The following is a 15,454-nucleotide window of genomic DNA, read 5'->3' as shown; positions in this document are numbered from 1 at the left end:
AAGGATCGCATTGAGAGATAGCTCCGTATCCATTGAAACATCCGACCACCCACTCCTACCTCTGCGAGAGCAGAGAGGATGGCTTCATGGGTAACGTTGTCATACGCCCCTTTGACGTCGAGGAATAAAGAAGTGCAGAAATGCTTACGGCACTTCTGATGCTGAATGTAGGTAACCAGGTCGACGACGTTATCGATCGATGATCGACCACGTCGAAAACCCGCCATGGCATCCGGGTAGGTGTTGTGGTATTCCAAGTACCTTTCCAGGCGTCCTAGGACCATCCTCTCCATTACTTTGCCCACATAACTAACATAAGCGATCGGGCGATATGATGAGCGTTCCAACGGCCACTTGCGAGGCTTCAGCAGTGGAACAAGGCGACTTGTCTTCCAGGTTGTTGGTAGCGTGCCATCTCTCCAAGATTCATTGTACAACTCAAGGAGAACACCCCTCACTTGCCCCCCCCCCCCCAGGTGACACAGCGCTCGGTAGGAAATTCCGTCAGGTCCTGGCACTGATGTGTGGCTACACAAAGCTATGCTGCCTTAAGTTCGTGGATTGAGAATGGCAGATCCATGCGGTGATCACGTGGTGGCGGACAACTACTCGAAGGCGATGGAATGTTGGTAGCTATGAGTTGGCTGGATAATCTGGCGCAGAAATCCTCTGCCGCGTGAATCTCCAATCTCTTTTGAGAGATGGCAAGATCCTTGAATGGGAATCACTGTACGGGGAGTGTCCGGAGACCGCGCACCATTCTCCATAGTTGAGATAAAGGCTTGCGTGGATTTAGCGACTCACAGAAGGCAGTCCAACGTTGCGATTCGAGCTTGTCTAGCCGGCGCTGGGTCTTCTTTTGCGTGCGTCTGGCGGTCCGTAAATCGTCCATTGTCTTCATACGTCGGCATCTTCGTTCAGCACGTCGTCGGGTTGCTCGAAGTCGTGCTAGTTCCACATCAAATTCCGTCAGTTTCGAAGAGCATGTGAGGGTATGCATAGTGTCTTGCACCGCGCTCTCGATTGCCTCTTCCAAGTCGAAAGATGAATCGGCGTCACAGTGTTCTTCAATGATAGACTGAAATTTAGACCAGTCCACTCTTTGGATCGTATCCCGTATTTTGGAAGGGGACAATCCTCTGATCTTAATGTACGTGGGAATATGGTCACTTCCGTGTGTCTCTATGTCCGCAAACCACCCTGCACGTATGACAAGGCTTCGTGAGATGAAACCCAAGTCAAGACAGCTGCTTTATGTGGAGCCACGTAAGAACGCAGGACTTCCATCATTCAGCAGCCAAAGTTCATTACTGGAGGCGAAAGATACCAGAGCTCTGCATCTTGCGTTGATCTTCGGACTTCTCCAGAGTGTATGATGGGCGTTGAAATCTCCAATAACAACCCAGAGATTGGGAACTGAGGAAAGGATGTCTCGTAGTCTTTTGTGATCAAATCGACTTGACGGAGATAGGTAGGCGCCCACAAGAGTAAAGGCCAAATTCTTTTTCCTTTCGTTTAGGCATATATATTGATTATCGTCATTAGGTGGTACAGGCTGATGAATGTAGGTGAGGTCACGGCGAATAAAAACTAAAACCTTACTGTTTTAACCAACAGTTGACGACATAAACGATTCATATCCAGAAATCCTGATCGTGTTCGACAAGTTCCGCTCGCAAATGATGATAATGGGAAACATTCGCATACACGAAGCGACGGAAATCCGAAAGGCGCGCTCCGAGTCCGCGGGCATTACACTGAAAAATAGCTGCTTGTCGGACCTCATCCCTAAAAGACAGTGGCTGTGGAGCCATTATCTACTCAACGGTTGCCAGCACCGGACTCAGAGCCTCCAGTACCTGAAGCGTACTTCTGGCAGACGGTGTGTGCATGTTGCTTAGCATCACGCGAATGGCATTCATTAAAGGCCTAATAAGAGCTATCACTTGTTCATCTGTCTTCCGCGACTCCTCGGATACAGCACCTTGCTGTACTGGGGGCGGCTTCTTCTGCGGCTCTTCTGGCGGTCGTGTACGTGGAAGTGGCGGCCATTCCTTTGTAGAAAAAGATCTGGCCGTTTTCTCCCTTCTAACATCGGTGTTTGGAGTTCTGGAAACTTCCGCTGATGGTGCTGCTGGACGAGTTGACCTTTCCTGAAAAGTTGATCTTTTTCGTCGTGAAGACCTTCTACGGTGACGTCGTCTTCGCCGCACTTTCACAGCAGCCTCGTTGTGGGTAGAGTTGTCTCCCACCATTTGTTTAAGAAAGGTGATCTCTTTCTTCTTGATCTGGCGACAGTCTTTGGAAGAGACGCAGTGATCACCTTGACAGTTAGGACACTTCAACGTAGTTGCGCTGCAGTTGTCTTCTTAGTGGGGTTCGGCGCATCGAGGGCACATGGCCGAATTTCTGGAAACACCCTTCACATGGTCAATCTTCTGACAATTGAAGCATTGCATTAGTGTTGGAATAAATGGTCGAACCTGATGGCGAAAGTGGCCGACCTTCACGTAGGATGGAAGGCAGTCGCATTTGCACGTTACCCACCCACAACGTGTGTTGCCGAGGCGACCAACATGCACAATGACGTTGTGTTCACTTGCTGTTTTTATGAGAACTGGGAGGTCTGCGTTAGGTATTTCATTGTCAATGTCATAGATGACTCCTGTTATTGTGGCACCATTCGATGGCACGATGGAGCGGACCCTGATGTTGCCCAGCTGCATTACATGTTGTAGCATGTTCAGCGCGCTCGAGTTCATCACATCGATTGCCAGGATGTTTCGCCTAGTGTTTATCCTGACATCCTTGATCTCGTTCCGCACTGTGTTTTCTAGATATACGGAGAGTGCTTGCCTGTTGAGGACGCGCAGGTCGTCAGTAGCGTTCTGTGGCACAAACAGGATGGAGTGAGGCCATTGTTTAGGCGCTGTTTTCACGGTGTTCGAGCTGGACGCCGAAGATGAGTTGAGAATTCTTCGTTTGGCCTTGTGGTACTGGACATGTCGAAAGCTGTCTTCCGAGGACTCGTCAGCTGATGCGGAATACAGCTATGTGTCCTCGCTATCACTCGACGTATTCCCTCGCTTCCTAGATCCGATGTCCGCGGGTGAACAGGAACCAGGAGGGTCCTCGGGATGCTGTACATCCATCACCGCGATGGAGGGGGCGGTGATCAAGCGCGACTGGTCTCGCGATGCACTTTGCGTGTGTTCGCGCGCTTCTTTCAGTCTCGGAAAAACACTTATGTAGCTCGTTGTCATATGTAAGTGCCGCGAGTCGCCACTAGAAGATCGGAGCGGCCACCAAGCTGATTATTTCCTTTTTTCTCCCAAACACAAAACGTTTACTTTTAAACTCACACGCTCAAATTGTTAACTCCCTTGTTATCATTATTATTTTTATGCACCTAATTAAACCACCCGATTCTTGGCCAATCCCCCACTGTGGGTATGTGCCACGGCCCCTCAGGACAACAACAACAACAACAACACGAGGGCGCGCTCGCAGTGTTCGAACTAGGCGGGCAGCAGTTCCGAGCTCCTGGGCGAAACGAGGCGAGGGTTCCTGCCAGGCGAGACGTCCGTGCCAAGGTGCGGGGGACCGCGGAGCCGAGAGTGGACGTCCCAGGGCTCCTGCTGCCAGTGCTCGAGACGCTGGCCGACCCGAGGGCTGCCGGTCCCTGAGCTGCCGCACCTGATCTGTGCCGAGCAGCGTTTCAGTGTGGCACAGATGTTGCTGTGCTAGACGAGGTCCTCACGTGCGACCATCGCACGTGGAATGCGAGCGGCGTACGAGCTGGGCACCGAGGACGTGCTGGACGTGCGACTGTAGCACGTCGGTCGTGAGCGGCGTCCGAGCCGCACATCGAGGGAGTGTGGAATAAGGAGTTCCCTAGCTGCTGCCACTGCGGCTCCTGAGCGTGCCGAGCCCGAGAACCATGCTGAACGGGGCCGGAGCATGTGGTCGTCGCGGCCAGTTCCAGCACGGGTGACCGCACGGTAGCGTGACGACCGAACTGTGAGCCTCGCAACCCGGGACTGTTTCAGCCCGTGGACACACTGACTGCACTTACGCTGTCATCAACTCTCTGTATATATTCATATGTTGAAGGTTGCTTCGAGTTTTATAAACGCACATAAATCACTCTGTCTTTCGTCCGCATCACTGCGCACTAGCGAAAGTGCCGAACAGTCCTAATCACCACACTCGTATTGAGCAACAGAAAGCTGTATCGGGGAGTTTTTCGTGCTGCACTACAGTTTTCTCACTCACACTTTAATCTAATTATAATGTTTGAGAAGTTGATGAACTAATTATGACTAATTATCGGATTGGATGGAACGAAAATAATTTAAGTATCTCCAAGCGACGGCAAACAACATTGCCTTCGTTATGTGCAGCTACGAGGCATTCGCATATTTTTTTAACTCAGGCTAAAGTTAGCTGGAACACCAGATTAGATAGATAGATAGATAGATAGATAGATAGATAGATAGATAGATAGATAGATAGATAGATAGATAGATAGATAGATAGATAGATAGATAGATAGATAGATAGATAGATAGATAGATAGATAGATAGATAGATAGATAGATAGATAGATAGATAGATAGATAGATAGATAGATAGATAGATAGATAGATAGATAGATAGATAGATAGATAGATAGATAGATAGATAGATAGATAGATAGATAGATAGATAGATAGATAGATAGATAGATAGATAGATAGATAGATAGATAGATAGATAGATAGATAGATAGATAGATAGATAGATAGATAGATAGATAGATAGATAGGACGAATGGATGGATGGTTGTGTGTGTGCCAACACCCCAGATGCCTGAGACAATACAGAACGTGGGGCCCTATACAGCGAAACTATTCAAATCTGCTTCATTCCAGTCTCCTGACGTCAAATTTACGTAACCGCCGACGCAAGCACCGAGCGGTGTCCCGCAGCGTTGCCTGAATAGCCCAATCAAATTCTCTCCTCGTTTGAAGGAAGTCACTTTTATTTGCTGTAAAAACGAATAACATTACCTACATTGAGCCACTTTTCTCATCTAATTGCCTGACAAGAGGCGAGGTGCAAACTCAAGTGGAGAGGGATTCAATGTGTTCGAGCCAGCGCAGTGGGAATAGATATCCGGACGACGAGAGTGGTGCCGGCGTCTACGATTGGTCCGCTTCCCCTTACTTAGCTCGCAGTGGCTGGTCGAAAATCGCGGCGGCGTGCAACGACAGGTTAAGAATGCCGCTAAAACGGATCCTCATGAAAGAAGAGTTAGCAGAGTGATGCCGTATACGTGCCGAAAGCGCTCGAGAACGTTATACTTCCACGCAAAAAGGTTTATTATGCGCAAATCATGCTCGTCGGCAGATGCCAATAGCCCGTGCCTGAGTGATCGACGGGGAGCCATCTTCTATTCCTTTCGGAACCGGGCAGTTTATGGCTATACAGAAAAAAAAATGTTTTGTTCGGCACTTCTACGGCACTTCTACGCGGTGAGCTATCGCGGTTTTGCGACGTGGTGTGAAAGACAGGTGAAGTAGGCGCAGCCCGAAAACGTTTAACCAATTGCAGGTGGCTAATGGCAAAAAAGCTTCGAACCAGAAATAGATATTTTTTTCTTTTGTTCGGCTTAATCATTGATAATCAGTGTGTACATGCCATATCAGATGTGGAGCTATCGCGGTTTTCGCGACGTCGCTTGACAGACAGGGGAAGTGCGGGTGGCTCAAAATTTCTTTGACTAATCGTGAAGGTCTGATTGCAGAATTGAAATAGAAATGTTTGGAATAGCTTTACGTTAAACGCCCGTGGTGTACAGTATATTTACGCCGAACAATAAGGTACAATTTCGACAGTGATTTATTATACAGTGAAAGAATTACCACCGTTATGTAATATAAGCAATGCACTAATTTCTTCGTGATATAGTGGAGAAATTATGAAGCAGGAATGAAAGCACAGATAAGCAGGTTCATATAAAAACATCATTGCGTAAAAACACTGTGTCGTAAGTTTGTTGCCTAATAGCACAAAACTTAACTGACGAATTTATGCGCTTGAGTTGAATCCTTCGCACACACAACCTCCGCCAAGAAGCATAAAACAACGGTAAGGTCGACATTTTTCTAGTAAACTTTGTAAATGTGGAACTATGAAGGCACAGTAATTCGTGGTTTACGAGCGCGGACTGTGGCTTGTGGGCCAACCAGGGCTGTTTGGCCGCGCGCGTGGTGTACATAAGTGCTTGGTCACAAAGCCCACTTTATTTATTTATTTATTTATGTATTTATGTATTTATGTATTTATGTATTTATTTATTTATTTATTTATTTATTTATTTTTATTCATTCATGCATGCAATGTGCTTCATTTAGCTCTGCTTGTCTCGTTTTACGCTAGGCGTTCGGGTATAATTATTAGGCATTTCTAATCTTTAGTAATAATTTATGCCCTATGCTTGAACTATAATCAGAGTGCCTTGAGGTTTACTGACTGCGAAGGCAAGCACCCAAGGGAAAGGCACATTGAGATGTTGCTCTTTAAGCGAAAAAAGCGAAACATACAGATCAGGATTGCTGTCTCTCGTTTTGTCTCGCCGTTAGTTCCTTGAATGATGAACAAAATCTTTTGCTTATTGCGCACAATCGTCATCTAGCTTTCCCCTCTGGCGGCAAAAGCGATGGAGACGACCGTACAGTCATCTCGAGACCGAGAGCGCATTTTGCCCGGGAAAATTTAAGACCTCGATGGTGGATGCAAAGTTCGCGTGCAGAAAGATCAGACACCACTTGCGCTGCAGACAGCTCAAGAAACTGTAGGAGGGAAAAAGAAAAAAAAAAGATGCACATTATGGCCGCCACACATAACTTGCCGACAAGGGTCCCCTGAAAGAGACAACAAGTGAAGTATATACTTTGCACACGCTTTGGTTGCCTGCCAACAACGTGTGTCACATAAATTATCGTGTTTTAGTGCGGTCTATTCCGGTTTCTTTCATCCTTGGGCAAACATGCAAGTTTGGAAAGGAAGCGAAAGGAAGCGCCGTTCGTGCGTGTTGCATGAGGAAAGAAGGCAGGTTGGAAAAGGGAGCCTGCACCGTTCATTGCTTTTTTTTTTTTCTTTGATTTCGCCGGAGTCCTTCCTAGCGATCCACGTACCTGTGTGGTTTGCCCGACTATAGCCATCCCGTGTACAGAAAGTAGCTGCGCCTGCAGGCTCAAAGCTCGCCCTCACTTCTCACTCTGCTAGGTTTGCGGGGAATGATCTGGACAGAGAAAAGAGCCCGCACGGGCAGAGGTGGCGTTACAGGAAGGGAAGACCATGCTGCAACCGAAGGCAACCTAAGAGCGCCGGCGTGCTTGGTTAAGAGTAGCAAAAAATATAATAATAATAATACATAATAAAAATAGACAGGGGGAAAGGGGCAGGAGGAAGGGGACAGGACAAGCAGCTAAGGAGGACGAAACCATCGCATGCTATTTGTCAGCGCTAATGACATTATCCAGTCGTCGCCAGCACGGCCCGCCTATTGTTTCTGCATTAGCTCGCCGCCGTTGGACAGTTTCTTTCGTGCCCTTAAGTTAGTGCTCCTTGCCGGCTATTCCACGAGGGCCTCACTGGTCTTCTTTGTTTTTGTTTTGTAGGCAATAGGGCACTTTGGTGGTGGATAGGGATTTTTATTCGTTTTTCGCGCGGACACTTATTCGTTTATCGTGAACTAAATTGCTGCGATACTGTGACCCGTGTGCGCCAGATTATTTGCCACCATCATTAGGGTCATCACCAAGGCAAACTCGAAAAGGCCAGACGTTTCGATCCGTTGCTTGTAGTCGTTCGCCATCGTAAAAGGAGATGCTAGTACCACTTAATCCGAATGGAAACCAGAGAGACCGCGCTTTTCCGCCATATTTCAGGCATGGTACGAACAGAGCGCGTACCAAGGTACGCGCTCTGTTCGTTCTTCGCGCGCGCCTTTCGTTTGCTGTCACGATCGGTCAGGGCCTGCTCGAAAGGAATTCTATATTTGCGCAACAAACGCATCTCGCAGATATATCTCCCTAGTCTCGGGAACGTGTCGCAGGACGCCGGTGCTTTCATTCCCGAGAACCGTTCGAGATCGGAGTTCAACAGGAAGCAACTGCCGTTCGCAGCAACAAGCGCCGGCAAACTGCGAGCGCGAAGAGAAGGAGACGAAGACAGCGAGTTCTTTAGTGAAAAGCAGAGAACTTGGCCGGCGTGTACGTAACCGCCTGTATAATTGCAAAAAAGAAGGATCGGGTACAGAAACGCCTGTAGGGGAATATAGGACGAGGCCGGAGCACAGATATATTATTTCTAAAGTGGCCCAGATAATGAGCAAGTAGTTCGTTACACTAAGAAAAATCTGTGAGAATTCAACCCCTGGATCCGAATTCACATTCGCTATCGCGATTGGCTGGCGCCCATTCCTACGCGCCACTCCCGCAGTGCGTACCAACTTTCTTGCGAACATGGTTGCTCGGAGTGACAACCAGGATTGAAATTATCCACGCACTATGCAAGCAGAATAGAGGCACGATGCGAGTACTTTTCTCGCTACAAAAGATCATTTGTTCTCAAAACTTTTCTTACGTAACAGCGGTTGCTCAATGGCCAACGTTTCCTGGCTGACTGCCTTCACTGTTTCGCACTTTGGACATCACGATTTGCTGGGGCCTGTTCTTAAAGGGACCACTAAAGAGAAACATTAAATCTGGTTATAGACGTCGTATATATTCAACGCTCCTCGTTTTTCGTTAATTTCGCAAAGATAGGTTACATATTAGGAGACAAACGCAAGTTCAAAATTTCATTTATAAAATTTTACGCCAAAACCCCAGCGCCAGTATACGTCAGTGTGACTTGACGAATTTCGAAGTACTTTAACGCATCCGCGCGCCGCGTTGGCTCGGTAATGGTGCCCGAAACTTGCCACGTTGAATCTTTGGCTCCTTTAGACCACAATGTAGTCTGTTTGTTTTCCTACCGATAAAGAATTAACTAGACCTAACCAGACTCCGTCAAAATCTATGACGTCACGGCGGGCTGGTACGGGAACCTCAAGAAGGCGTCGCCACCCATCTTTCCTCCTTGCAACTACCCTGGCGTCTCGAAGTCAGAGCGGCGTCTTCGGTGTTGTAGAAGGGTTATTTACCAATGCAGGTGAAATAATTTCTGTTTAGGGTCCCTTTAAAAATCGCTCAAGCGTAGGCAAATTAGTTTATCAATGAATGTGGGTCCAGTGCCCTAGTCCCTATTCACAAAAGCATCAGTTACGCGAGTGGCGTTTTTGTGACTGGCCGGTGAAGCGAGGCCATTCGACGAGAAGCAGTCTAGGCGATGGCGAGGCGAAAGCCAGAGCACAAGAAAATCAGGAGACGCACCTATGCGCAGGCGAAGCTTGCTGCCTTCAGCTCGAGAGAAAAGTGGTTTGATACACAGTGCAACACAAGTCTGGACTGTCGGGCGGGCTAACCATCTTGAATAGATGTTATATAAGGTGTTCTTTTAAAAGACGATACAGGTTTTTCTTTAATATAACAAAGGTTACAAGCGAGGCGGACATACTTTGCCGCTGATAACGTGAGCTTCAGAAGACAAATAAACGAAAATGTCATAATTAACTCCTCTATTAGTTGCTTAGGGGCAGTTGCTTATATGACGAAATTGAATGCAGTCACATTTCAATGTACCTTCCTCTTTTCTTAAACCTTGAAAATCGCACCTAATTCGAGGTACTTATTCATCGAATTTCAACTGCTAATGCAGGCAACATCGAAACCGAGCGCCGCGGGAGCGTAGCGAAGGCCGCCCCGCTGTCACACCCGACCGAAACGCCCCGTGACGACAAGCGCGAGCCAGATTGAACGTCTGGGCCAGTCGCCGCAGCTGCTGACTGATGCGGCACGCTCTGCCTGGCAAGCGTGCGCGGCTGTGTGTCGGGTCAGGATTTGCCGCCCGCCCATGCTGTCACTCAAACTTCGCCCCGCACTTCTTGACGTCGCCGTCTGACGCGCAGCGGGACGCGCTCGGTCTCGATATTGCCTGGATTGAGCTCTGGAACTTGATGGTGAATATCTGGAATTAGCTGCGATTTTGAAGATCTTTAAAAGAATGGTCGGGCATAAAAATGTCGCTAGCTACAAATTTGCCATTGGGACAACTGTCCCCAAGGCACTAATAAAACAAAGTTAATTAAAGAATTGTTCGTAATTAGACTTCTGAAGCTCACTTTATTAGCATCCAATTATGTCCGCCTCGCCTAGGAACTCGTCAGAAGAAACGCCACGTTCGCTGCGCTCATTACTTTTTTTATAAAAAGCCTATAATGTCTAAAACAAAAAACAGTCTGTATATAACTGCCCGTTGCTCATGAAAAATGGGACAGTAAATTAAAGTAGACGGCTAGAATCGTCATGGGTGATGCAACCTGACATGCAACCAGTACTTGTATAAGGCGTGCATGCAACTCGGCGCAAATGTTTCAAACAGCAATTCATGTGGAAGGAAGCGATGGGCGGTACTCACGTTGTAGATGGCATAAATGAAAGGATTGTAGCAGGAGTTACTCATAGCCAGCCAGTGCGTACAGAACCATATGATGTTAATGTACTTGTACCTGCATGGAACATGGAACGCAGTGACAGATTCAGATGATGGAACACACACACACACACACACACACACACGCACACACACACACACACACACACACACACACACACACACACACACACACACACACACACACACACACACACACACACACACACACACACACACACACACACACACACACGCGCGCGCACGCACGCACGCACGCAAGGCACGCACGCACGCACGCACGCACGCACGCACACACACACACACACACACACACACACACACACACACACACACACACACACGCACACACACACACACACACACACACACACGATCAGTCTACCTGACAATGGTACGCGGACCATAACGAGGCTTTCGTGGCCTTGCTGCACTTGCAGCGCGACCTCGAGCTTGGAGCTGCGGCAAATTGCCGGTTTGTGGAGAAAGCACCAGCTGCACCTTGTGCACTGCGAAAGCGCTGCTGGTGTTTCCACGGTTCACAGGCCTTAACGTAACCTTTTGAATGGCTTTACTGTGTATGTGCTGCTTGGCACGTTTAAGTGGTCAATGCGTAGGCCGTAATTTTCACTCAGCACCTGGAGTAGCATGCCCGGCGATCATTCAGGCTAAGACCTCGGGCTTATTGTTAAGGTCTGTACCTTCCTCTCTCTCCCTTTTAACAAGGCTCTCAACGCGCTAATGCTTGGCGCCGCATCATGGTGATTGATGTTCCCGGTGTTGGCTTCCCCTGCATCAGTGAGCCCTCCGTTAGCCTCTGCAAGAAATTACTACACTTGCTCGCGACGCGCGGCAATTATTTCTAAGATTGTTTCTTTGTGCGCACGCCTTTTTCATCTGGTTTTCCTGCTACTGTGGGGCATATGCGCAGGTGTCTGCACATAGATCCTAATGGCGACAAAATAAACTCGGTCCGTATACGGCTTTATTTCTTATATGTGTCCCTATGACTGCGTTCTTCTATATTTGTACTGAACATGCCTTTTGTCAAGCACCGGATTTGTTTGCGCAGAATCTGCGTGAGTGACCATCCAGAAGAAAATGTTCCGAGAGATACAACATGCGAAGACATGAGAAATGCTACCTGTCGGCCTGGAATCAAATCCAGGTACCTCTGCTTTTGTCAAGAAAAATACGTGTAATACATAATATATATATATATATATATATATATATATATATATATATATATATATATATTGTCGCAGCCTAGTAGGAGACTGGAAAGCCGGCGTAGAGCACGTATGAAAGCACTTTATCAGAGCAGTCAACGCGACGTCGTTGTCGTCTCAGTTTTTCTACTCGCGCGCTACTTCAGCGTCGTTCTCATCGCCTGGCACATACCCGCGGCGACCATATAGGATGTGGCAATATATATATTAATATATATATATATATATATATATATATATATATATATATATATATATATATATATATATATATATATATATATATATATATATATATATATATATATATATGAGAGAGAGAGCTCCAGAAATTCCCGTCGACAAATTATGGCCTATTGTCGAGTTGTTACATTCTGCCCAAGTTGGTTTGTTCACGATTCGTCTTTTCCACTCCCATCCTCCCCTTTTATTAAATGCCTTGAATTATGAGTAACAGAGCGCAATTTCGTCAATTTTTTGTGACACAATACGGATGACGTGTTCGTAATACCCGTGAGGCGGCACTGAAATAAGCTTCTGTCAGCCAGGGTGCATTCTGTAAGTGTCCACCTAGTGGACATGCCCATTTCGTTTTCTGAAACTTCGCTCACAGAAACTCCTCTGAGATTTGTTTAAGTATGCGTAAGCCTTGTGTCGCTGGCTCCTCTCTGCTGCGAACTGCGACGCAAGGTGTATCGACGACGCAAGCAAACTTATATAATTTTAAAATGTTTGGGTAATTCATCTAGGTAATTAACTAATTAAGCGGAACATAAAAAATACTCCAAGAGTGCTACACGACGGCAAGCCATATGCCGTTGGTTTCATTCAGCTGCGGCTAACGGCTTTTTTAAAATCCTTGGCACAAGTTACTTGAAACACCGTGAATATGAAAAAGCCCGTTTTTTTTAAACAAATTCGTTCAAGATTCTTTAACAAAATTGCAATATTTCGAACTAAAGCTGATCGACTAAATTACTAATACTGTGTCACGTTGCGAGGTCTTTCACGGCACGTATTGTGAATTACGCCCAATCAGGTGATGACATGCTGGATGGTTGGGCGCACTTACTTGTCAATCTTGGGGAACACTTCCCGGAGAACATTGTAGAGCTGGTAAGGAAGCCAACAGAAGGCGAACAGCGCCACGATGACAAACAGCATCTTGATCACCTACGTTATAGAAAGAGATAACAGATCGATAGGTTCACTCGGCACCTCGACATAAACAAGCGGGAAACAGACGCGAGAAGAATTTGATTAGCGCGCACCCTGTTGCTCTCGTCGCGAGTCAGCTCTGACAGCTCGGCATGACAGCGCACTTATTCGAACACTTGTGCGAGTCGCTGGCCTCGACACGGTATGTTTGTTCAGGTAGACGCCCGTGTAGTTAGCACAATATTGACTTTTGGTATACTGAAAGACGTGAAAAAGGAATGGAAAGAACCTAACTTGCTTAACAAAGGCACGCAAATCCACGCAAGGTATAGAAGTGGCAGACGTGCGAGCTGCGGAGGTTGTACTGAGGAAGTGAAACAAATGCAATGAAAACATTCGTGCACTGAGTCTCTTATTTTTTTTTACCCTTGGCGTACATAACCATAACAGTGCACTCAGGTTAACCGATTGGTGCTTCAGCCATGGCGTCAGCCAGACACTCGATGAATCTTACGTCATTCATCGCGTCTTTGGTGTGTGGTTAAGAGATTCTCTCTTCTAATCACTATAATGTAGCATATCTGTCTTGCATTGTAGTGAGCTTTGTATGCATGTAATCATACTTTGTTTATTGCGATAGCAACTATGGGGGCACTCCAGGCGAATTTTCGCCGTCGCCGTGATGTTCCGTATAAAGTCCAAGTGCGATAAGATCCCATATCGCGCCCCGCGGCACCCTATGCTGTAGGCGCGAGGTTAAGCGTCGGACGGTGAGCAAAAAGGGACGGCGCCTTGATGCGGGCCTTCTTCGATCCCGCTCGCCCAGTGCTGTGCGTACGATGCGAAGCGAGGGGGGGGGGAGGAAAAAAGCAAATCTTCAGCGGTTACAAAAGTTGCATGAGCCGAGATGGCTTGCGACTTCATGTCGCGCCGTGTTCTCGCGGGCCTAGTGTTGCAGGTCGCGTAATCGCAAGTTTGGAAGACGCGTTGAAGTTACAGGTAGCAGGAAGCATTCGCTCGCCGCTGCTGCCGCTCTTCATCGCACCCGCAATTCCGACATCGAGTGGCCGCAGTCATCGAGTGAGATCTTTTCATGTTTACCTGTGCGCGAAACAGCACGCTTGGTCATTTAGTCAGTAAGCGAATGTTTACTGCAATTTATATGGTCGATAAAACTACTGACGTCACTTCGTATAGCTGTCTAATGATTTGTTGTCGCAGTCAATACTTCGCCTTTTGGACAAAATTGCGCCTTTTTTTTGGGTTTGGAGGATCATGTTCGCGGGATATTCGTTCAAATTTTCGTTTCTCTGTACATAAGCTCTAATTGTTTTTGTGATTTTTTTTTCTCTTCGTGTCTCTGCGTTCAGAAAAAGGCATGGGCTATAGCATCACAGGACTAGATGAAGATTGAGACAGGAAGTAAGGCATCAAGAAGAAATAGCACAGAGGTTAATCAAGGTCGCACCCGGTAGGCTACCTTACACCTGGGGAAGGAGGAAATAAAGACAAGAAGGAAAAATAAGAGTGAATTTGCGCACGCCCGCGGTTGTTCACATTGACCAGCGCTCGTGTAACCCAGTTGCCTTCAAGAAGCGCATTGGCGTTTTGGTGGCCTTGTGAATACTGCAGAGTCCTTGGGTCAAGATTCCGGGACCTTCGCTCCCCAGAAGGATCTGTCGCCTAAGCAGCCGGGACTAGTACTCAGAGCACAGCATCGACAGTCGAGAAGGATGGAAGGTGGGGCGGAGTGCGCCTTGCAGTGTACTTTGGGCAAGCGAAGCGCCTGGTCACAACAGGCGGGTTTCGTTCATGTCTCGAAGTTAGAACCTCGACTATGATAGGCACAGCGCGTGAGAACTCCGAACAAAACTGCAATTGTCTACCTATGGTTACCGCGCCCCCCTCTTTCTCCCTTCCGAGTCTCTATCATGCGAACGTAGATCGCAATGCTCTGTAATTTTCGTGTGTCATTCTCACGGCAGCGTGGTCTCCACGGCCAAGAATAGAGCGATGCTCAGCAGATGAATTTCATAGCCGCTGAGCCAGAGGCGCTGCTGTTGTAGTATACGTTGTTGAAGAGGGGCAGAAGAAAGTGGGCAGAATTGGGAAAGGCCTTGTTCTTTTTTCTAGTGCTGGGACGTGAGAAAGCGATCGATGATGGTGATACTGTATTGATTCTGCTTTCAGTCTGAGTTTCAGCTTAAGCTCACAGCATCCTAAATTATTAAATTATATACCGACACAATATTTTTTTTCATTTTTTTATTTAGAAGAATACTACCATCCTGAATGCCAGGCTTTAGGCAGGGGTAGGCGTACAAAGCAAACGTGACATTGCAGCATTTCATACATGGGATCGTACATCATCATACACGGGATCCCAAGTAATGAGCTGTTGAAAAAGGAAAAAAATGAAAAAAGGAAAGGAAGAAAGAAAGAAGGAAAGCCGTACGAAC

The 15,454-nt window shown here is 47.2% G+C and overlaps 1 protein-coding gene across 2 annotated transcripts in view; it reads right to left on the bottom strand.

Moving 5' to 3' along the window:
• LOC142585299 (RYamide receptor-like) overlaps nucleotides 1-15,454 on the bottom strand; it is a 324,809-nt gene that overhangs the window by 12,159 nt on the left and 297,196 nt on the right. Inside the window, exons 2-4 of one of the 2 annotated variants that reach the window (XR_012829068.1) lie at nucleotides 12,910-13,010; nucleotides 10,570-10,660; nucleotides 7,182-7,288 (exon numbers count right to left, since the gene is read on the bottom strand). Coding sequence is in view for 1 of the 2 variants with exons in the window: in XM_075695953.1 (XP_075552068.1) it covers nucleotides 10,570-10,660; nucleotides 12,910-13,010 (192 nt within the window). In the remaining variant the exon portion in view is untranslated. The remainder of the gene's footprint in view (nucleotides 1-7,181; nucleotides 7,289-10,569; nucleotides 10,661-12,909; nucleotides 13,011-15,454) is intronic. The other variant, XM_075695953.1, reaches the window with a different exon arrangement.

The sequence above is a fragment of the Dermacentor variabilis genome, chromosome 1 (assembly GCF_050947875.1).
Source record: "Dermacentor variabilis isolate Ectoservices chromosome 1, ASM5094787v1, whole genome shotgun sequence".
Lineage (NCBI taxonomy): Eukaryota > Metazoa > Arthropoda > Arachnida > Ixodida > Ixodidae > Dermacentor > Dermacentor variabilis.
Note: the sequence above shows the minus strand (reverse complement) of the source record. Positions and strands in the feature narration are given on the sequence as shown.